The sequence below is a fragment of the Engystomops pustulosus genome, chromosome 1, assembly GCF_040894005.1.
Source record: "Engystomops pustulosus chromosome 1, aEngPut4.maternal, whole genome shotgun sequence".
Lineage (NCBI taxonomy): Eukaryota > Metazoa > Chordata > Amphibia > Anura > Leptodactylidae > Engystomops > Engystomops pustulosus.
The window spans coordinates 20502497-20526355 of NC_092411.1; the positions used below are offsets into that span (position 1 = coordinate 20502497).

At 47.1% G+C, this 23859-nt stretch overlaps 1 protein-coding gene across 3 annotated transcripts in view; it reads right to left on the minus strand.

The window, feature by feature from the left end:
* Positions 1 to 23859, minus strand: part of RANBP3L (RAN binding protein 3 like) — a 34520-nt gene that overhangs the window by 6106 nt on the left and 4555 nt on the right. For all 3 annotated transcript variants that reach the window (XM_072135036.1, XM_072135045.1, XM_072135054.1), the window contains exons 2-12: positions 12824 to 12882; positions 12438 to 12474; positions 11831 to 11902; positions 11233 to 11307; positions 10199 to 10264; positions 9163 to 9281; positions 8949 to 9040; positions 7935 to 8019; positions 7356 to 7449; positions 1434 to 1558; positions 355 to 475 (exon numbers count right to left, since the gene is read on the minus strand). In XM_072135036.1, coding sequence (XP_071991137.1) covers positions 355 to 475; positions 1434 to 1558; positions 7356 to 7449; positions 7935 to 8019; positions 8949 to 9040; positions 9163 to 9281; positions 10199 to 10264; positions 11233 to 11307; positions 11831 to 11902; positions 12438 to 12474; positions 12824 to 12882 — 945 coding nt within the window. The remainder of the gene's footprint in view (positions 1 to 354; positions 476 to 1433; positions 1559 to 7355; positions 7450 to 7934; positions 8020 to 8948; positions 9041 to 9162; positions 9282 to 10198; positions 10265 to 11232; positions 11308 to 11830; positions 11903 to 12437; positions 12475 to 12823; positions 12883 to 23859) is intronic.

Consider the following 23859-nt stretch of genomic DNA (forward strand, 5'->3'; position numbering starts at 1 on the left):
ATTTTCGTCGTGTTTCGGGTTTATTTTGCGCTGAATTGCCACAGTTTTTTGGCACATGCGATCGGATTTTGCGTCACATGCGACACAAATCGGGGCCCGTGTTTTTTTGACTACCAGAATGATTTGGACAAACCGCGGTATTTAAAAAGCAAATTGTGTCACAAGACTTCCTCAGCGGGGAAGTGACACATGCAGGAAATCGGGCGCACGAATCGCGGCAGGTCTGAATCCTCGTTGGATAACGCACAGCGGGGATCGTGACAGGACAGGTAAGTAAATGTGCCCCATTGTGTTCACCCTTATGACTGTGAATGTGGCTCTGATAGTTTTAGCCCCTTTGATTCAATCCTCTACCTAATCGTGATCTGAAGGGGGCATTGATGCTGGTGGCCGTGTCATTGAGTCGAAGGTATCCATGTCCTCTCTCTGTCCACACTTGCTTCTCCTTGTTGAAAACGAACAGCTTGGCATTAACCTAAAATAGAAAATCATAACGTAAGCGACTCATAGAAAAGGGAAGAGGATGTAGTTTTATAGAAGGAGATTTCAACTCAAAAATGTTAAAAATAATAATAGTAGTTTAATGTATACACTCCAGATCTGTACAGGATAAGTAATGTCATGTATGTACACAGTGACTGCACCAGCAGCAGAATAGTGAGTGCAGCTCTGGAGTATAATACAGGATGTAACTCAGGATCAGTACAGGATAGGTAATGTCATGTATGTACACAGTGACTGCACCAGCAGCAGAATAGTGAGTGCAGCTCTGGAGTATAATACAGGATGTAACTCAGGATCAGTACAGGATAAGTAATGTCATGTATGTACACAGTGACTGCACCAGCAGCAGAATAGTGAGTGCAGCTCTGGAGTATAATACAGGATGTAACTCAGGATCAGTACAGGATAAGTAATGTCATGTATGTACACAGTGACTGCACCAGCAGCAGAATAGTGAGTGCAACTCTGGGGTATAATACAGGATGTAACTCAGGATCAGTACAGGATAAGTAATGTCATGTATGTACACAGTGACTGCACCACCAGCAGAATAGTGAGTGCAGCTCTGGAGTATAATACAGGATGTAACTCTGGATCAGTACAGGATAAGTAATGTCATGTATGTACACAGTGACTGCACCACCAGCAGCTGAATAGTGAGTGCAGCTCTGGAGTATAATACGGGATGTAACTCAGGATCAGTACAGGATAAGGTAATATACAATATTCTACTGTGAATCCTCGGGGTTGGTTTGGGCTGAATACAGATATTGTTCACCCTAAACCAGCAGTTATATTGTCTCACATGACAATCACAGAACTCTGGCCACTGGGTATCAGATACCGGAACATTTACTACAAGATCTGTTTCACTTTGGTCCCTGAATCGTACCTGAAATCGTATCTATTGAAGAAATACAGTGACTCACCTGCAGCACGTTGCGCTCAGCCTCCTCCCCTGTGACCACATCCACCTGGTCCAGTTCATACTTGAGCTTGGGCCTGGATGTGTACGCTGCAGCCGACTCCATAAGGCTTGTGTATGATCTGCGTCCTACAAACAACACAAGGCTATTAGATCAATGGATATCCTATGGCCTATGTACATCCCCATGTGATCATCTGCAACACCCTCGCCGATGCAATGGCGAGAGGGTGCTTGCGAATAAGCCCCATAACATGTCACCACATCACACAGCGGAAATTGCAGTGGTTAATCCTGCCTGGCAAGGCAGAAGTTAATTTGTGATGTAATAATGTCAACCAATGTCTGTGTTACATCCTGTCTCTGTGAACTGAGAGGTAATTGGAGGAGCAGCCACCACCTGACCAAAGGGAGGTAATAAAACCCCCTGGCCAGGAATGTTCTGGGTTCTTAGAGAGAAATCTCTCTCAGGAGAGAGACCGGTCCTAGTCAGGCCCTCTGGGTCTGCAGGACACAAGCAGTGAGTAGTTCGCTGAGCAGTGGCTTAGAGTCTCTAGCATACCAGACCAGTGCAGGAAGAGCCTAGCCCCTGCCTGAAGTGGAGCAATAAGACTAGAGTTAGTGTAGCGAGGAAAGGGGTATCATCCTACCTTCAAGGGTGATACCTGAAGAGATCCAGGACCGAGCTGAAGCATCCTCTAGGACACAGCTGCCTCCCAGCCTGCTCTTACATCCAGGCTGGTGATCTACATCCTGTGGCTCCCTCCAAATACCTCTCCAGTACTCCACCTGTTAAAGGCACGTTTTCTGCAGTTCCTGCCGGTTGCAATAAACGAACTGTAAGTTGTTTCCTTCAACTTCTGCCTCCGTCTGGTCCCTGCTACTACCCCTGCCTGCATCACCGGGCACCCTGTCCATCACCCAGAGACTCACACTCGGGACATTAAGGGGTTGCCCCAGGGAGATCCGCTATAGCAGCCTCTCCCTCATCATTTCTTGCCAACACCACCCTGCTGGAGACCTGCCAGGCTGTAGGACAGCCCTCCGGTTCCCCCGTACCAAGCACCGTGACAATAGCGTGCTTAGGCCGCAACCGCCAGCCACTCCGGTACCGCGGGCCCCGGCTGTCTCCAGGCCTCACCTCAAGGGCTAGGCCCCGGTGGGGGATGTTGCAAGTGGCGTCACAAACAGGATTGATACTTCTGTGCCTTATTACGGCATTAAAGACTTTCCTTTATTAAAAAGACTGTGCTGCCTAACCCTGCTGCCATCCGGGTTTAGGCCCAAGGACTTGTGTGTTTCTGGAATGAACTGTGTTATACTGCTGCCACGTGCTGTCGAGCGCCGCTCCCGCACTCCAGAGGTTAATCCTGGCAAGAACTGTACCAGCTCTGCTACATCCGGCGCTGCCGCGCCTGAAGATTTTTACCTCAGAAACTGTGGCGCAGCAAATAATTCAAGCCCGCCAAAACCTTCACTGGCGGGAAACCCAGATGACGCATCAAGCTCCACCCACGCGCGAAGGGCGCGAACCCCGCCTCCTGTGGCGCAGGAAAAATTAGAGCCCGCCACAGCTCTTGGCGGGAAGGACTTGGACTCCTCCCACTGGCTAGAGGCGGACTTCCTGCCCTGCCTCAGAGAAGCGCCAGAACTTGAGTGGACTTTGGACAGCGAGGACAACGCCATGTGGGGTCCTCAGCCTTTCCCTCCTGTGGAGCGTCCGGAGTTTTATGATGTCCTAGAGACTATGGTGGTGGTCTCTGCGCAGCCCGTCCGAAGACCCTCCGCTGGACATCGGCTGCACCGAGGATTGACTCGGGCCTTCGTCACCAGGACATGCTACCAAACGGTGACGCAATACCAAATCCCACCCGGGCGGTTCCTCGTCCCTATCCCGGCTACCATCCCGGTACCGCGGGTCCACGTGGAGGCGCCACGTGGGGAGGCCCGGACTCCTGCTGAGCCAACGCCTGGGCCTAGTGTTGCCGCTCCACCTGCTTCGAGGCCTACTACTCCTGCTGCGCGGCCTGCTAGCCCCGCTGTGGTGGTTCCTGCTCCTGTTCCGGCACCTACCTGTCGTCCAAGGAGATCCGAGCCTGAACCGGAACCACGAGCCCCAGCACCGAAACCTCCGCAGCCTCAAGGCCGAGGTGAGGCCGCCCGCCGGCGACTCCGAGACGCTGTCTCGGACAAGCGACGCCGAGAGAAGGAGGCCCAGCGGTATATGGCCGGCCGATCTACAGCTGGAGCTTGGGTCGAGAAGAACCGCACCACCGGCATGGTCCGGTTCTTCGACAAGCGGAAGGGCTATGGCTTCGCCACCCAGAACTACACCGGACGGGAAGTATTTATACCCCGCCGGTCCGTCAAGAGGCCTGATCTGCCAGAGAGCCTGCACAACCTGAAGCCGGGAGAGTGCATCGAGTTCTCCCTGCAGGAAGGACCTCGAGGACCCTGGGCGGCTGGCGTGATCCGGATCCCCGACTCCGATGAGGACCGTTACTTCCCGCAGGACGACTGGTATGAGGACGACGAGTGGCCGGAGTCCCCGAACACCTCTTCTTCCTCGGCTGCAAGTCCCCGGGCGGTGACCCACGTGAATGCCCCATCCACAGTAATTGTGAGTACGGGTCCCATTGCCATCCATGGGCCGGGCATGATACAGGGCGCCACCCCCACCGGCTCCCCTGCCGGGAGCATTGCCAGGTCCCACGGCTCTTCGGTGGGAGAAGACATCCCGGCTAGCGAACCTTGTCCGGAGGTTCCATCTAGGCCCCCATCTCCCCTGGCTGGTTACCAATGGGGTGATGACCCGGCCCCGGAAGAACCGGAGCTGGAAGGAGCCGCGGCACGGCCGCTGGGCTCTGTCTATTTCTTCATGGACCCCTCCGTGGTCCCTGGCTCAGTTGAGCCCCCGGCTGGAACAGCCGACACCCCGGGCGACAGCGCTCCTCCCCCTGAAGGTCCGGAGGATGTTGCTGCACCTGCAGTACCCACTGCTGCCACCGGGTGTCCCCAGCCGGCACCTATTCCCGCTGAGGATGCACAGGATTCCCTGCAGGAGCTGGACCCTGTCTTTGCTGAACCCAGCGATGCAGAGTAATCCTTGAAGGGCTGTAGCCCTCTCCAGGTACTATGTCCTTTGTACATATTGTGTGTATTTATCCCCCTATCCCTATAGAGCCAGAGACGTTCCTGAGACTCTTACCCTTATTTATCTCAGTCAAGAGACTCTCCTTGAACTGCCTACTGTCATGTGCTATGATAGCACCCTTCCTCTGCCACAGCAGAGATTTCTTCAAAGGACTCTGTCCCTTTACAAATAGAGGAGACCCTTTGCTTCTACTGCACTTTTCCCCCACATCAAGGGCTGTACCCAGAAGATGGACTTTGTTACTAGAGACCTTCTGAGAGACTTTTGCCAGATACTACCAGGGAAAAGTTGCTATGTCTATTGACTATTATTTTGCACTTAATGCCTTCCTTTTTAGGTACGGACATTCTGCTTGCACTGTTTTATGCCTTTTCTTTGCAGGAAAAGAGACATTTACTACCGTGCTACCCTGAGTAGCCTATCCACCTCTGTAACGTTATGTTATAAGATGTGTACCCATTAGGCTCCTAAGCCAATGTGATTTTTGCCAAATATTTGCACACTGTCATATCTGCCAGTAGTCTGCATTAACCCTTTTATAGGCTTTTCAGGTTGTAGTGTGGCTGTGTCGGACCGTCTTTCTTGTAAAACACTGACCGCTACCTGATCCCTCAAACTGAGGTTTGCACATGGGGGTAGTCCGTAAACTGCGGGTCTTTAGGGGACCGGGGGTGTTACACAGCTAGCACCTGGATGCCACCCATACATGGGTAAGGATGCCAGTCAGGAGGTACTCGTGTCGCATATGCTAACGCTATGCAGATAGACACCTTATATAATTGCCGCCAGGGAAGAAGCGTTGATCAAACAAATATACAGGCCTTGGTGCAAGGAGTGGATTACAGTACATGACACCACACCTTTCCTACTGTACAGTTCGGTTTAATGGCGTCAGCGACCAACTGTCAAACAGCTACATGTTTTGTCTTAGTCCGACACCAACCCAGGTGCCTGTCTCCAGGACCATGGGCGGTTTGTCCCTACACCTCACATAGCCTGCACTTCCCAGAAGTGCCCTTAGCCCCCTCTGTGCCCCAAAACATCTGTAGTCGAGCCGAGGGCGGCTCTTTCAATTGCCCCCGGGGTATGCAACACCCTCGCCGATGCAATGGCGAGAGGGTGCTTGCGAATAAGCCCCATAACATGTCACCACATCACACAGCGGAAATTGCAGTGGTTAATCCTGCCTGGCAAGGCAGAAGTTAATTTGTGATGTAATAATGTCAACCAATGTCTGTGTTACATCCTGTCTCTGTGAACTGAGAGGTAATTGGAGGAGCAGCCACCACCTGACCAAAGGGAGGTAATAAAACCCCCTGGCCAGGAATGTTCTGGGTTCTTAGAGAGAAATCTCTCTCAGGAGAGAGACCGGTCCTAGTCAGGCCCTCTGGGTCTGCAGGACACAAGCAGTGAGTAGTTCGCTGAGCAGTGGCTTAGAGTCTCTAGCATACCAGACCAGTGCAGGAAGAGCCTAGCCCCTGCCTGAAGTGGAGCAATAAGACTAGAGTTAGTGTAGCGAGGAAAGGGGTATCATCCTACCTTCAAGGGTGATACCTGAAGAGATCCAGGACCGAGCTGAAGCATCCTCTAGGACACAGCTGCCTCCCAGCCTGCTCTTACATCCAGGCTGGTGATCTACATCCTGTGGCTCCCTCCAAATACCTCTCCAGTACTCCACCTGTTAAAGGCACGTTTTCTGCAGTTCCTGCCGGTTGCAATAAACGAACTGTAAGTTGTTTCCTTCAACTTCTGCCTCCGTCTGGTCCCTGCTACTACCCCTGCCTGCATCACCGGGCACCCTGTCCATCACCCAGAGACTCACACTCGGGACATTAAGGGGTTGCCCCAGGGAGATCCGCTATAGCAGCCTCTCCCTCATCATTTCTTGCCAACACCACCCTGCTGGAGACCTGCCAGGCTGTAGGACAGCCCTCCGGTTCCCCCGTACCAAGCACCGTGACAATAGCGTGCTTAGGCCGCAACCGCCAGCCACTCCGGTACCGCGGGCCCCGGCTGTCTCCAGGCCTCACCTCAAGGGCTAGGCCCCGGTGGGGGATGTTGCACATTTATGCAGGCAGACATAAGTGCACACACACTTAGATCACCATGTGTATGTTAGTAGCAGCAGGACTGTGATACATGGATTTATATTCCAGGATTGTAGCTTCTTCAAGTGCACTGGGATTTCTCCAAACACTGCTGTGCTCTGTACTGTCAGCAGCCAGTGTTAGGTATTGTCCCTGGAGAAATGTGTAATCATACTTTTGTGAAGGTTGTTAGTAGCTGCAGGACTGTGAAATATGGATTTAAATTTCTAGATTGTATTCTCTCCAAGTACACTTGGGGCGTATCCTCACACTGCTGCGTTCTGTGCTCTCTGCATTGAACTGCTCCACAGCCCATCCCATCTACTATGAATAATAGTTGTAGCAGGCTCCTGAATAATGCTGGAGTAGCTCAGAGCTACAGCTTTTACAGATGAAAGGGGCTGTAGAACAGCTCAATGAAGAGCACTAAGGGAAAAGCAGTGTGAGGACACACCCTCAGTGCACTTGGAACAGCTACAATCCTGGAATATGAATCCATTTTTCACAGTCCTGCTGCCAACAACATACACAAAGTTATGATAACACATCAGGCACAATACGTAACACTGTCTGCAGTCTACATGGTTGCTGCTGCTGACAGGTTCCCTTTCAGAACAGAGTGTTTCCATGCAGAACCTATATAATACACACATAGATGGTATATAGTATATGGAGTATGTCTCACTTTGATAGGGCCAGGTCCTGTTACAGGATACTCTGCTGGGGAGGAATTCCCTCTTGGGTGCTCGGGTCTGTGACGCTGTCGGCCTCTTGGGGCTCTGGAAATAGAGAGAACAGTTTATCTTACAGCGGCTATAAATAAGTGGATATGCTCGGTGCTGTACAACGCTGTGTCCTTATTGGGTCGCCCCCATACAATGCAGATAAAAGGATTCACAACCAGCATGGCTGCCTCTGCGAGGGCTGCCGATTAACTTTCCCAGACCCCTGAATGGCAAATCACAAGAGCAATACAGCAGAGTGGTAATACACCTTCCCAAATGTAGTGAGGGGTGGGGGCCATCGTCACCCAGCTTTCCCAGAAGCAGATACAACTGGAAGGTGAGGACTTCTCAGAGCGGAAGGAGGGAAGGGAAAGGAAGGAAAAGGAGGATGATAAATGATAGATAGAAGTCAGATAGATAAAAAGATAAATTGATGAATACAAAAACAAATAACCGATAAATAAATACATCTATTTCTAAGAGCTGCAGTGTCGTCACAGTGTCTCAGCTCACATGCATCGTGTCTGCCATGTACTCACCATGACTCTCCTCTCCATGTTCTCTCCAAAAACAAAATCGGTGTTGTATTTTTGGGTCAGAAACATTTGTTCAAATGGCTGCATCCTGCATGAGGAGAAGATAACAGGGGATTAATATTTACTTCCTGGAATATCCCTTTAAGCACAACCATTAAAAGGGGAAGGAAGGGCAAAAAACAAGAACAAACTACTCAATCACTGCCCAGATTAAAGGTGCACACTAGCTTGTATGAATGTGCATGGATCAAAGCTCTTAAAGGAGCAGGGGTACCTTAAAGGGGTATTTCCAAAAGTGATTTTTATATGGGGAAAATTCTCCAGTAATAAATACATAATACAATGTGACCCAAGTCCATCCTATAGCATATGTCCTGTCTATTATAGAATGCCTTTGTGTGGTTATATGGAGGGCATGGGGCAGGTAATGGAGGGTTAAAGGGAACCTACCACCACGATTCTACCTATAAAGGTAAATTGAGTGGTAGGTGGATGAATGGGACGGGAGGAGAGCCCTTTTTTGGGCTAATCCTCACGTCCCGGCTATCTTTTGGAAATCTTTAATACCCTAATATGTTAATTTTCTTAAGCGGCTACTGGGGCGTGGAGTAGCTGGACATGAGGCTAGAAGTCGCGGCTACTCCACGCCACAGTAGCCTCCTTTCTCTGCATACCTCTGGATCTTCGGTGCCCAGCTCTTCGTGGTTGCGCAGATGCTGGGTACTCGGATGAGGGTGCGCAGCTACAAGGATCTGCGCGCCGAAGATGCAGTGGTAGGCAGAGAAAGGAGGCTACTGGGGCGTGGAGAAACCACTTAAGAAAATTAACATATTAGGGTATTAAAGTTTTCCAAAACTATCCTCACGTCCCATTCATCCACCTACCACCCGTTCTACCTTTATAGGTAGAATCGTGGTGATAGGTTCCCTTTAAGGTATATTCCTGTATAGACTGCTCAGATAGATCATCACTTTGTGTCTTCTTCCCCACCTTAAAGGGATCACTTGCTCTTCTTACCTTGTTTTAATGGTGGAGGTGCACGCAGATCCCAGGGCTGATTCCTTCTGATTGCCGACGCTTACCGGAGCGTGCGTTTCTTCTTTGTGCACCTGCCAAAAGTAAGATACGACAAACTGTAGTCACATTTATATGTGTGAACTGTGCTGTATATAGCGTCTTTGCAGTTTACATTCAGTGACAACAAGTAGTGGTCCTGACAATCCTCCATTACCTTATTTTCTGGATTGGCGGACACGTCGGCAGCCTCGGTTGTGTCCACATCCCTGTGGGTAGTTACTGGCGGAGGCTGCAGCGTTGCAGGTTTAATCACTGTCCAGGAGTGAACGTTTCCTGTAAAATATCAATAAGTTATCCTGCAATTCTCTCCTCCGCAGGGAACAGACGCTGACAGCGACAGAAAGATAATAAATACCCACAATTCTCATCTGTCCCCCAATGACAGGATTGGTTTGTCTAAAAGGAACCGGTCAACAGATTTTACCCCCATTCAACTAGCAGACCCCTACGATAGAGTAGAATTCCATCTTTTATGTGAATTTTCTTCCATTTACCTAAAAAAAAAAAAAATCTCCTCCAAATTTATATGAAATTGAGCTGAAAAGAGTCACTTTTTGCCTGAGACGAGTCACTTCAGCAGGAGGAGTGTCAGATCCCCCTATCTTGCACTGTATTGCATCTAGAAACATGCTGCTGGTGTCATATTAAGGATAAGAATCTCATCTTTCAGATCACATCAGGCTTGTAGTTCTGTGATCTACAGAACCGGAGATAAACAGCAGTTAAACAAAAAGGCGCAAATAAGATCTTTATTTGCAGTCCACATTCCAAGCTGTCTATAACAGTCTGTATCTCTTGTTCTGTAGATCACACAACCAAAAGATCTGAAAGATGAGATTTGTATCTTTACCATGACGCCAGCAGCATAATACTAGGTGCTATAGAAACCAAGATAAGGATGTCTGATGCTACACTACCCCAGCTTCCTCTAAATGTGACTCATCTCTGCTCATTGTCACATGACTTTGGAAGAGTTTTTCTTAAAAGGAGGTTATTCTAGAAATCCCATACCCTATCTGAGGGGGCTGGTAGTGTAATGGGGTAACATCTTATCTAATCTAAATCTAATACCATCAGCACACTGTTATAGGTTGCAGTTTCTCCAGAATCTGCTGATGGATAGTTCTAGACCAGTTCCATTCTTTTCCTTGGATAACATGTGGGTCAGGGTGGAAGATAAAGGTACAAACCTGCATCTGTGCTGCTCCCCTGCTCCTGCAGAAGTGTTGAAGGCAAAAATACATTGTTCTTTATCACTGCAATAACACAACAGGACAATAATGAGAATTGTTTTTGGTGAAAAAGATCCCAAAAATCAGACTGTCTTCAGCCATCAGCAGTGACTCCTCTGCTAAGCACAGCAGTGTGAGGACACACCCTCAGTGCACTTGGAGAAGCTACAATCCTGGAACATAAATCCATATTTCACAGTTCTGCTGCTACTAACACTGGAAACAAAGAGCACTTAGAGAAGCTACAATCCTTGAATATAAGTAAATATTCCACTGACCTGCTGCTACTAACAACATACACAGAGGTATGATTATACATCTCTCTACAATAACTAACAACTGTCTGCAGAAAACACAGCAGTGTGAGGACACACACTTAGTGCACTTGGAGGAGCTACAATCCTGGAATATAGATCCACATTTCACAGTTCTGCTGCTACTAACACTGGAAAAAAAGAGCACTTGGAGAAGCTACAATCCTGGAATATAAGTAAATATTCCACAGTCCTGCTGCTACTAACAACATACACAGAGGTATGATTACACATCTCTCCAAGTATGAGGTATGATTACACATCTCTCTACAATAACTAACAACTGTCTGCAGAAAACACAGCAGTGTGAGGATACACACCTAGTGCTCTTGGAGAAGCTACAAACCTGGAATATAAATCCATATATCACAGTCCTGCTGCTACTAACCACATACACAAAGGTCTGATTACACATCTCTGTAGGCACACTACCCAACACTGGCTGCAGAGAGCACAGGAGTGTGAGGACACAACCCTTAGTGCACTTGGACAAGATAAAATCAGGGAATATAAATCCATATTTCACAGTCCTGCTGCTACTACAACATATATAAAGGTCTGATTACACATGTCTCCATGGACAATACCTAACAACTGGCTGCAAAGAACACAGAGCACAGCAGTGTGAGGTCATACCCCGAACGCAAATGCCAGAGCTATACCCAACGTAATGCTTACCGGGCTGGTTTGGAGGGAAGCTCGTCAGAACGGTGAAGGAGGAGGAGCGGACACGTTTGTCCAAAACAATACGATCTGGACAGAGAAATATAGCATTGTATTATCAAGTAGGAAGGGAGGGAGGACCACAGCTGAGCATCATATGGGGGGAGGAGGAAGGGGGGGGGCATCATGACCTGCTCTACATTTAAGGATTATGGGGGAATATGTAACAGTTATTCAATGTTACAGAATTCAGCAAGGATCAATACATTGGGGGAAGTCACTATAAAGGGTCTTTGGAAAACTGGATACTTCTACATATTGCATCACACAGTATGATTTCAAAGGGAAATGTGTAATTCATCATTTCTCCTCTGGGGGTGCTGCAGGGTAATTAATCAAATGACACTTATCTAAGGTCTGTGTCTGACATTGCAGCTTGCAGATGGTAATAAGGTTGTGCTGCAATACCAGGCATGACCAGTATACATGTGTGGCGCTGTTTCAATAAAAATCGGAATTTCCCGTATTATAGTGGTCAAATAATTGTCTGATTGTCACATAGACATGAGTTCTGCTACTGGATGGAGCCTTACACAAGGTGGATGAGCTGTACCTGTAGAGGACTGGGTCGGCCTGAATGTGAATGAGGATGAACGGAGCCTCTTCTCAGGACACACACAGAGACCTGCAATGCAAAAGTACAGGTCAAATGTCATGAAAATGTATATAATTAATCCAGTCAGGTCATTCTTAAAGGGGTTGTCCCATGTAAAATCACTTTTTTCTGTTAGTTTAATCAATGGGATCCCAACATTGAGAACAGAGAACTAGTGGCTGTAAGTGACTGTTCACACTCGGGAAAAAGGGCGGCCATGCCTTCTTTATGAATAACATAATATTTACATGACGGCCATCTTGCTGCACCTCAAAGCTGAGAACGGCAGTTAGGGATTTGCTTTACAGCAGTCACATGAACCATGGGAGATCTCAACCAGAGGCCAATCTATACTGTGGGCGGGTGTTGTGGGCATGCTCAGTGGCGTGCAGGGGTAGAGACCGTCCTATATTGGTAATTGTGCCATCCCGTGGGTCAGTAAGTGGTTGTGTATCCTCATCATGTATGATTGGAATATCCCTTTAAGAAAACCATGTATTGCAGGAATCGTGTGCGTTACACTTGACGTTTCAAATAATTTCACTTTTGAAGAAATATTACTTACTATTTTCGGCATCTGCGGTGAGGTCTCCTGCGTGTCTCTATGTAAGAAGAGAAGAATAGAGAAATATTTATTACATTACAGCCCGATAAGACTTGTGATAACATTTAAAGGGGTACTCTGAGTGTTTATCAATATATGAACCTCCGAAAATGTTGATAAATCAAGAATGGAATAGGAAGCGGACAGCGCCGTTATCTGTGTAGTGGTCAGACCAGGTTATAGCAGATGGGTTCCAATGGGATCAGCATTGTAATTGCTTAGCTCGGCCAGAGAAGCAGAATGGCAGGTGTCAGACCCCCCCCCAATCTGATGATCCATCCTAAGGTTATGCTCTGCTCTGATTTGGGATCATTCAGATTTGGACACCTAGCAGGTCAATAACTTACCTTACATGGCCGATCCTTCTTCTCAAACACAAACACCGGCTGGGCGAGCACCGACTTCTCTGCAAAACAAGAGGCACGAGGCGTGTTACCTGCATGACTTGTTATAAAGGGCAAGTGGTAATTAGTCCAGGGCTGGTAATTAATGTTTACTGCAAGGAGGAATGAATTACACACAAAGCTTTATGTAACAACACATACATGGAAATAGAACGTCCCTTTAAGATGCTGCTGTAGAGCAGGTGCAAGCTTTAAGACTGGTCATACACATAAGACACCTTACATAGGAGCCTAGTACTATGTCCACCTATCATCCCCATACATATGAATGCTTGGCTGAGCGTGCATGTGTTCTGGAGATAGGAGAGAAAGCCGATGCCAGAGACCTCTGGAGGCGATTTGTTTCCCTTCAGAATATAAAGATTGGGCATGTCAAAATCTGCCTGTGCGATCCTTATCTCTCATCAGAATATCATTGCCCCATATACATTACATGGTCTCTCGTCCTGCTGAAATGAGCAAATTCAGGCAAGAAACAACTAAGGGCCAGTTCCCATCTGCGTCTCGGATTCCGCTTTGCAGTTTCCGGATCATAATTTAACAGATGTCTGTATGGAGAGAGTAATAGCAAAGTATCGGGTTCTTTAATGGATTCATTTAAAAAAAAAACGATACTTTGTTTTCCGTTAGTGTCAGTTAGTTTCCGATTTTTTTAAATTATTATTATTACAACTACCGGTATATGCTCAAATAATGGAACATCTAATGATACTAATGGACACCAAGTCTTATAAATGGGAATGAGATGGATCCGTTATTCACGTTCTTAAGTAGGGGACCGCCTGTATGTATGTATATATGTATATATATATATACCCCAGCTTAAAGGGATTTCTCTGTGGTTAAAAAAAGTTATGGGAAAGTAGCTAAAAACAAGAATAGAAGCAGACCCCACCCCTCAGACCCTCCTATTCCACCTTCAACTGGGTCCCCCACCAGTGTCTACCTCCCGATCCACTAAACATAAAGGAGGTGGCTGCTGAGCCAATAGCAGAAGGAGGCGGGCCATAGTGGACACAGTGATTGGCTGAGCAGTCACTTCCTGTGTGATCAGTGTGACTAGGATGTACTGAAGGGTTTCCCAGAAGATAATAGAATGAGTACAGCTGCAATGGAATTGGGGTCCAAGAGGTAAGTATTACCCTCCGACAACCCCAGTTAGAACTTTGGCCTAAACTCCAAACTGAAAAAAATAGAAAACTAAAGAGTTCTGGAAAAGTGCCAAATAGAATACCAAAATATATGTGCTCACATATGCGGTTGAACTATTTTTCCTTATTTTTAACCCTTTATTACTGGATTATAGAAAAATACTATTTTCTTTATTAAAAAAACTAAACTAGAAAACACCACCACATCTGTGCTGAGGTTATGAATAGTATAGCAGGTCATTCCTAGTCGGTTCATTAGAACAGACCTGCAATACCAGATGTGACCAGTAGACAGGGTGGCGCTGTTTTTGTTAGAAAAGCTGCCATGTTTTCCTCATACTATATGAAGACACTACTATGATTAGTCCATGGCCTGTGGTGACAGCCTCACAATAGCGCTGTGCATCATTGATGTAATTAGGCGGATTACTACTAGATAAACATCAGTGTGCGGTCGAGGGCAGGGCCGGGGCAGCGCTCACACCGGATCAGGCTGGGCTCGGCTGGTTTTTACGCTCTTGGCTGACGTATAACTGGAACAAATAACAGGATCAAGCGAGAGGATGAGACCTGCACTGTAACTGGCTGCAGAGCTGCACTCCTACCGCTGCCAGCCTCTACTTGACTCCTCGCCCAGTGAGCCGACTGCCAAGAGCGGACACAACTATACTGTAATCGTTCACTAAGCTGCCCGCGCTCTCACCGCAAACCCTGACTGTGCCCCGCCAGGAGGACGAACACATAATCACCCCGGACAGAGATAGTTATCTGGTCAAACACATAATCTTATTTATCATCTACAACTGGACATCGCTACACGTTACACATGAATAAGGAGCCATAGGCATTGCGGCTAGTAGTGTAATGTATACACTCCAGATCTGTACAGGAGAAGTAATGTCATGTATGTAAACAGTGACTGCACCAGCAGCAGAATAGTGAGTGCAGCTCTGGAGTATACAGGATGTAACTCAGGATCAGTACAGGATAAGTAATGTCATGTATGTAAGAGTGACTGCACCAGCAGCAGAATAGTGAGTGCAGCTCTGGAGTATAATACAGGATGTAACTCAGGATCAGTACAGGATAAGTAATGTCATGTATGTAAGAGTGACTGCACCAGCAGCAGAATAGTGAGTGCAGCTCTGGAGTATAATACAGGATGTAACTCAGGATCAGTACAGGATAAGTAATGTCATGTATGTACACAGTGACTGCACCAGCAGCAGAATAGTGAGTGCAGCTCTGGAGTATAATACAGGATGTAACTCAGCATCAGTAAAGGATAAGTAATGTCATGTATGTACACAGTGACTGCACCACCAGCAGAATAGTGAGTGCAGCTCTGGGGTATAATACAGGATGTAACTCAGGATCAGTACAGGATAAGTAATGTCATCTATGTACACAGTGACTCCACCAGCAGCAGAATAGTGAGTGCAGCTCTGGAGTATAATACAGGACATAACTCCAGACTAGTACCAGACATGTAATAGAGCGTGCAATATACAGAATTCTTCTGTGAGCCCTCGGGGTCGTCCTGGGCTGAATGCAGGTATTGTTCACCCTAAACCAGCAATTATATTGTCTTACATACTAATCACAGGAATCCTGCCACAGGGGATATAAGATCAGATACTGTTCACTACAATTCATGACTATGCGGCAGGTACATGAGTACATAGTGTAGGACCTGCGCTCTGCTGCTGACAGTGATTATTTTTGGATATAATCTCATAGCCTTGTAGTAAGTGTGCACAGAGCCCCTGGTGCCCGGCCAAGCACATAGCGTCCCCTGGCATACAGCAGGGAGACTGTACTGTCCAGACCGGTGCCAGGGGTTACCTTGTAGTATCAGTTTATTAGGATACACAACACTGTAGTATGTGCCTTATCCTACCTGCACATAATGCACTGCACAGCTTATCACCTCCTTATGTGTAAGGCCACAGGTATCTAGCGCTTGTGTTCTGCAAATCCAATTAGTGAAATTATAATGTGAACTCAGAATCTCATTGATAGGTAATACTTAGCTGTTCCCAGTGTCAAGAGGAAGTCTATAAAGCTGTGATAGATGGGTAATGGAACTTGTATTTCTGTTATTTCTTCCATCAGCTATGGTAAGCATAAATCCTAGTCTGCAATGCAACTACATGCTAAATTATACAAGTATTCCCTCCTCCGGCTCCGCGGGAACCATCCTCTCCCCAGAGCTGCAAGCGGAGCCACTGGTGGCGCCAGGACAATCAGCCCGGTCCCAGTACAGCAGTTATTACATATGCCAACTGGCAAGCAATATCTTTCCATGCAAATCTACTCCATTCTAAGTCCATTTTTAGCAAGTCATAACCCACATATTATCTTTCATTAGGAGGCCTTAAAGGGAACTCAGGAGATCACTTTATGCTATATATGCAACCACCACTAGGAGGAGCTCAGGAAATTACTACATACTGTATATACACCACCACTAGGAGGAGCTCAGGAGATCACTTTATGCTATATATGCAACCACCACTAGGAGGAGCTCAGGAGATTACTACATACTGTATATACACCACCACTAGGAGGAGCTCAGGAGATCACTTTATGCTATATATGCAACCACCACTAGGAGGAGCTCAGGAGATTACTACATACTGTATATACACCACCACTAGGGGGAGCTCAGGAGATTACTACTTACTGTATATACAGCCACCACTAGGGGGAGCTCAGGAGATTTACTACATACTGTATATACACCACCACTAGGGGGAGCTCAGGAGATTACTATATACTGTATATACAGCCACCACTAGGAGGAGCTCAGGAGATTACTACATACTGTACATACAGTCACCAATAGGAGGAGCTCAGGAGATTACTACATACTGTATATACACCACCACTAAGGGGAGCTCAGGAAATGCTACATACTGGAAATACATCCATCACTAGAGGGAGCCAAGGAAATTGCTACATTCTGTATATACGCGACCACTAGGAGGAGCTCAGGAGATTACTACACACTGTATATAAACCACCACTAGGGGGAGCTCTGGATATTTCTATATACTGTATACACAGCCACCACTAGGGGAAGCTAAGGAGATTACTACATACTCTATATACACCACCACTAGGAGGAGCTTAGGAGATTACTACATACGGTATGTACACCATCACTAGGAGGAGCTCGGGATATTACTTCATACTGTATTTACAGCCACCACTAGGAGGAGCTCAGGAGATTACTATATACTGTATATACAGCCACCACTAGGGGCAGCCCAGGAGATTATTTCATACTGTATATACAGCCACCACTAGGAGTAGCTCAGGAAATTACTACATACTGTATATACAGCCACCTCTAGGAGGAGCTCAGGAGATTACTACATACTGTATATACAGCCACCACTAGGGGGAGCTCAGGAGATTACTACATACTGTATATACAGCCACCACTAGGGGCAGCCCAGGAGATTATTTCATACTGTATATACAGCCACCACTAGGAGTAGCTCAGGAAATTACTACATACTGTATATACACCACCACTAGGGGGAGCTCAGGAGATTACTACATACTGTATATACACCACCACTAGGGGGAGCTCAGGAGATTACTACTTACTGTATATACAGCCACCACTAGGGGGAGCTCAGGAGATTTACTACATACTGTATATACACCACCACTAAGGGGAGCTCAGGAAATGCTACATACTGGAAATACATCCATCACTAGAGGGAGCCAAGGAAATTGCTACATTCTGTATATACGCGACCACTAGGAGGAGCTCAGGAGATTACTACACACTGTATATAAACCACCACTAGGGGGAGCTCTGGATATTTCTATATACTGTATACACAGCCACCACTAGGGGAAGCTAAGGAGATTACTACATACTGTATATACACCACCACTAGGAGGAGCTTAGGAGATTACTACATACGGTATGTACACCATCACTAGGAGGAGCTCAGGATATTACTTCATACTGTATTTACAGCCACCACTAGGAGGAGCTCAGGAGATTACTATATACTGTATATACAGCCACCACTAGGGGCAGCCCAGGAGATTATTTCATACTGTATATACAGCCACCACTAGGAGTAGCTCAGGAAATTACTACATACTGTATATACAGCCACCTCTAGGAGGAGCTCAGGAGATTACTACATACTGTATATACAGCCACCACTAGGGGCAGCCCAGGAGATTATTTCATACTGTATATACAGCCACCACTAGGAGTAGCTCAGGAAATTACTACATACTGTATATACAGCCACCTCTAGGAGGAGCTCAGGAGATTACTACATACTGTATATACAGCCACCACTAGGGGGAGCTCAGGAGATTACTACATACTGTATATACAGCCACCACTAGGGGCAGCCCAGGAGATTATTTCATACTGTATATACAGCCACCACTAGGAGTAGCTCAGGAAATTACTACATACTGTATATACAGCCACCTCTAGGAGGAGCTCAGGAGATTACTACATACTGTATATACAGCCACCACTAGAGGGAGCTCAGGAGATTACTACATACTGTATATACAGCCACCACTAGGGGGAGCTCAGGAGATTACTACATACTGTATATACCGCCGCTACTAGGAGGAGCTGAGGAGATTACTACATACAGTATATACACCACCACTAGGAGGAGCTCAGGAGATTACTACATACTGTATATACACCACCACTAGGGGAGCTCAGGAGATTACTACATACTGTATATACAGTCACCTCTAGGAGGAGCTCAGGAGATTACTACATACTGTATATACAGCCACCACTAGGGGGAGCTCAGGAGATTACTACATACTGTATATACAGTCACCTCTAGGAGGAGCTCAGGAGATTACTACATACTGTATATACAGCCACCACTAGGGGAGCTCAGGAGATTACTACATAATGTATATACAGTCACCTCTAGGAGGAGCTCAGGAGATTACTACATACTGTATATACAGCCACCTCTAGGGGAAGCTCAGTACTGCTATATAATAGCCACATAATAATATCACACAATTGTGTAATACTCAGAGTCTCTTTCTTGAGATGGCCCCTGGTGGGGGTAGGGGCTTGTCTATGGTGTAATTTATGTGCGGTGACCTTCCATAGGTCGGACCCCATCTATCAGGTAATGCTGGCAACTCTTCTCAGCTGGATAACTGCAACACAATGCACTAAACACAAACACAAATATTTGACCCCCCACCAATAGTCACCAGGAGTCAATATTTACCCCTGGATAAGCAGGTAACAATGTGGTTAATCCTTCAGCAATGACTTTATCTTCAGATGTCCCTGCAGCTATCTACGGTCACATTGTGGTTGTTACTTAGCTATTATTGTAACATCAGCAGCAGCTGCACAGATCTCTCTGTTGGTTTGCTACAATGTATCAGTCTGAAAACCAAGGCTGTTTAGCTCACAGAGCATTGTCTAGACTGGATACAATTGTCACCACTTCTCAGCTGAGAGCAGGACGAGCTATGTACAGGGTCACTGCTTCTGAATGGAGACAATTGTATCCAGTCTAGACAATGCTCTGTGAGCTGAGCACATCAGCAGCAGCTGCACAGATCTTTCTGCTGGTTTGTTACAGTGTATATCTTTATCTCCGTATTGTCCAGTAATGATACAATTGTCTGCATTCAGAGGTAGTAACCCTGTACATACCTAGTCCAGAGAAGTGGAGACAATTGTATCCAGTCTAGACAATGCTCTCTGAGCTAAACACATCAGCAGCAGCTGCACAGATCTTTCTACTGGTTTGTTACAGTGTATTTTAAGCTCAGCATTGTCCAGAAAGGATACAATAGACAATTGTATCCAGTCTAGACAATGCTCTGTGAGCTAAACAGCCTGCACTCCAGGCGGATCCATTATAACAAACCAGCAGAGAGATCTGTGCAACTGCTGTGTTTAGTTCAAAGAGCATTGTCTAGATTAGAGGCAATAACCCTGTATATAGAGAGGTGGAGACAATTGTATCCAGTCTAGACAATGCTCTGTGAGCTAAACACATCAGCAGCTGCCACTGGTTTGTTACATAAAGTCTATTAGAAAGTTGGAGAACTTTTCTTACGGCCCTCATGCATATGACTGTAAATGTGTGCTGTACAAGCCGCACAAACGCTGTGGGGCTCATTTACTAAGAACAGTGCAGTGGTATGTGCAGTTACCTGTGTAGTGCAGTGGTATGTGCAGTTACCCGTGTAGTGTGCAGGGGGCGCCTTTAACATGGGGCGTGCAACACATTTCTGTCTGACTTTGCATGATAAATCTGGCGCACGATCAGACAGAGCAGCGGACGTCTCCTTCAGGGCAGAAAACAGTTGCACGGCCTTTAGTGAATGTGCCCCTGTGCAAATTATACAATAGCGCCAATGTCCTAGTGGTCCTAAAATTGCATGCGGTTGTGTACATGAAGCCTTACACTTATTACGTAAAACTAGAGCCAGTAGAAAGCATCAGTTATTGCAGTATTGAGGCAAAGCTGCAATGCCATGCACAGCCTATGGAGAAAGGTGGCGCTATTTTATAGAACAACAGCACATCCTTCGTTTTTCTAACCCCCAGACAACTTTACACGGATGTGGGACAGACAACAAATCTGAAGGCGCCAAGTTATAATAGGAAAGTGTATGTGTGGCGGGGAGGCCTCCGCGCTGACCTTGTAATCTAACGCCATGTAGGTTAATGAGATGTACGGAGACATCATACTGTCAGCTGCCCGTAACCCAACTCCACCAGCTACAGCTTCATGATGACACCGCCAGCTGCCTCCATGTGGCCCCAGCAGGTTTATAGCACAGCCTCCGATCCTGCACGTGTGGAGGGAGATAAGAGATGAAGGAGCTGCCATGTCCTAGTGACACAGTGAACCATACAAGGTTATCATCCCATCTGCCTGGCACGTGAACATGGGAGTGCCCCAACCTCTGTACCAAATGGGGATATCTATAGTGATAGGGAACCTGTCAGCAGGTGACACCATGGACTGCAGCCAGTGCTAGGAGTTGTCCCTGGAGAGATGTGTAATCAGACCTTTGTGTATATTGTTAGTAGCAGCAGAACTGTGAAATATTAATTTATATTCCAGGATTGCAACTTCTCCAAGTGCACTGGAGGTGTGTCCTCACACTGCTGTGCTCTTTGTTCTGCAGACATTTTTAGCTATTGTCCCTGGAGAGATATGTAATAATACATTTGTGTATGTTGTTAGTAGCAGCAGAACTGTGAAATATTGATTTATATTCCAGGATTGCATCTTCTCCATGTGCACTGGAGGTGTGTCCTCACACTGCTGTGCTCTGTGTTCTGCAGACAGTTTAGCTATTGTCCCTGGAGAGATATGTAATCATAAATTTGTGTATGTTGTTAGTAGCAGCAGGACTGTGAAATATGGATATATATTCCAGGATTGTAGCTTTTCTAATTGTGCTGTACACTTGTGGCAGGCTGCTGGTTGGATATTACAGCAGTCAGAGTAGAGAGGATGGGGAACAGTTTAATGTAGAGTGAGGACACTTCCCACAGTGCATTTGAAAAACTACAGTACGGTACTGGAATATAAATCCATATTTCACAGTCCTGCTGCTACTAAAACAGTCATGATTACACATCTCTTCAGGGACAAAACAAGAACAGTGGCGGCAGAGAACACAGAGCACAGCAGTGTGAGGATATGGCCAGTGCACTTGAAAAAGATACAATCCAGGAATATAAATCCATATATCTGACAATATACACAAAGGTCTGATTACACATCTGTCCAGGGCCCATACTTAAAATTGGCTGCAGAGAGAGCACAGCAGTGTGAGAGGTTAGTGGAGGCCTTATGATTTCGGAACTTATGATTTTTATGTACTGCAGATACATAAGTAGGAGTCACACCCTGTCCCAGGGGACATCATGGGGGGTAAGGGGGGCACTTTGGCAGACCAGGACCCATTTAAAGATTTTGCATTGAGGCCCAGGGGCTTCAAGTTCCACCCCTGCCCAGACAGTAGCTCCCTTGTAGTTGCACTTGATGCAGACAATGGCACTTCTGACAAGCAAGAGCTCAAAGATTTTCATATTTGCAACTCCCACCCTCTCGCCTAATCATCACAAGCTGCTGTACAGGACACGGGGGGTCAGTACAGTCACGCGCCACCCGATGACATCACATCGTATGTAAATAAACTGTACATAAATCTGTGCTGTCCCTTTAAGAGAATCCGAAACTTTCTGCTCTATTGTATATGTTTATGGGAAAATCACTTCAATATGTGAGATAGAGGCGTCCCGGGGCCACGCTCATAGCTCAGATACCACATCCAGCTCCCGCATTCCTGCCATTGTAGGCAGTGGCGTAACAATAGCCGTAGCAGCCGTAGCGGTTGCTACGGGGCCCGGGCGGCACAGGGGCCCGGCAGTGGCGTAACAATAGCCGTAGCAGCCGTAGCGGTTGCTACGGGGCCCGGGCGGCACAGGGGCCCGGGATGAAAAGCTAAGATGGGACAGCCCTTGTACAGTCATACGGACCCCTGTGCCGTCCCTCTGTCCCTGTCTGCCCACCTTATCTGCAGGCCGCCGGACTTGGCCTGTAGTCACTCAGCCCGCCCACTTCTTTTGGCGCGACCGCCCCGACGACTCCAGCAGCCCGCCAGCCTAGTCCCCCTCGGTAGCCCGCCCCAGTCTGTTTTCGGCCGCTTGGCCTACTCCTTTTACGGCCGCCCGGCTAACTTGTCCATCTGTGCCCCAGTCGCTGCCCGGCCAGACCTGCAGCCTAATCCATCGGCGGCCGCCCGGCCGTACCGATGCTTCTGCGGCCTCCAGGCCGGCCTTGTCAATCCGCGGCCCAGCCTCGACACGGCCGCCTGGCCGGTCCATTTCCTCCACGGTTGCCCGGCCGGCCGACTCCGTCCGCGCCCGCCGAATGTAAGTCCCTATATATGTAAGATTGTATGTATGCTGTATGTAATATATGTTTGTGCTGTATGTAGGTATGTGCTGTTTGTATGTATGTGCAGTGTGTGCTGTATGTCCCTATGTGCTGTATGTGCAGTGTGTGCTGTATGTCCCTATGTGCTTTATGTGCCTATGTGCTGTATGTGCCTATGTGCTGTATGTCCCTATGTGCTGTATGTCCCTATGTGCTGTATGTGCCTATGTGCTGTATGTGCCTATATGCTGTATGTCCCTATGTGCCATATGTCCCTATGTGCTGTATGTGCAGTGTGTGCTGTATGTCCCTATGTGCTTTATGTGCCTATGTGCTGTATGTGCCTATGTGCTGTATGTGCCTATGTGCTGTATGTCCCTATGTGCTGTATGTCCCTATGTGCTGTATGTCCCTATGTGCTGTATGTCCCTATGTGCTGTATGTGCCTATGTGCTGTATGTCCCTATGTGCTGTATGTGCCTATGTGCTGTATGTGCCTATATGCTGTATGTCCCTATGTGCCATATGTCCCTATGTGCTGTATGTGCAGTGTGTGCTGTATGTCCCTATGTGCTTTATGTGCCTATGTGCTGTATGTGCCTATGTGCTGTATGTCCCTATGTGCTGTATGTCCCTATGTGCTGTATGTCCCTATGTGCTGTATGTGCCTATGTGCTGTATGTCCCTATGTGCTGTATGTGCCTATGTGCTGTATGTGCCTATATGCTGTATGTCCCTATGTGCCGTATGTCCCTATGTGCCGTATGTCCCTATGTGCCGTATGTCCCTATGTGCTGTATGTCCCTATGTGCTGTATGTCCCTATGTGCTGTATGTCCCTATGTGCTGTATGTCCCTATGTGCTGTATGTCCCTATATGC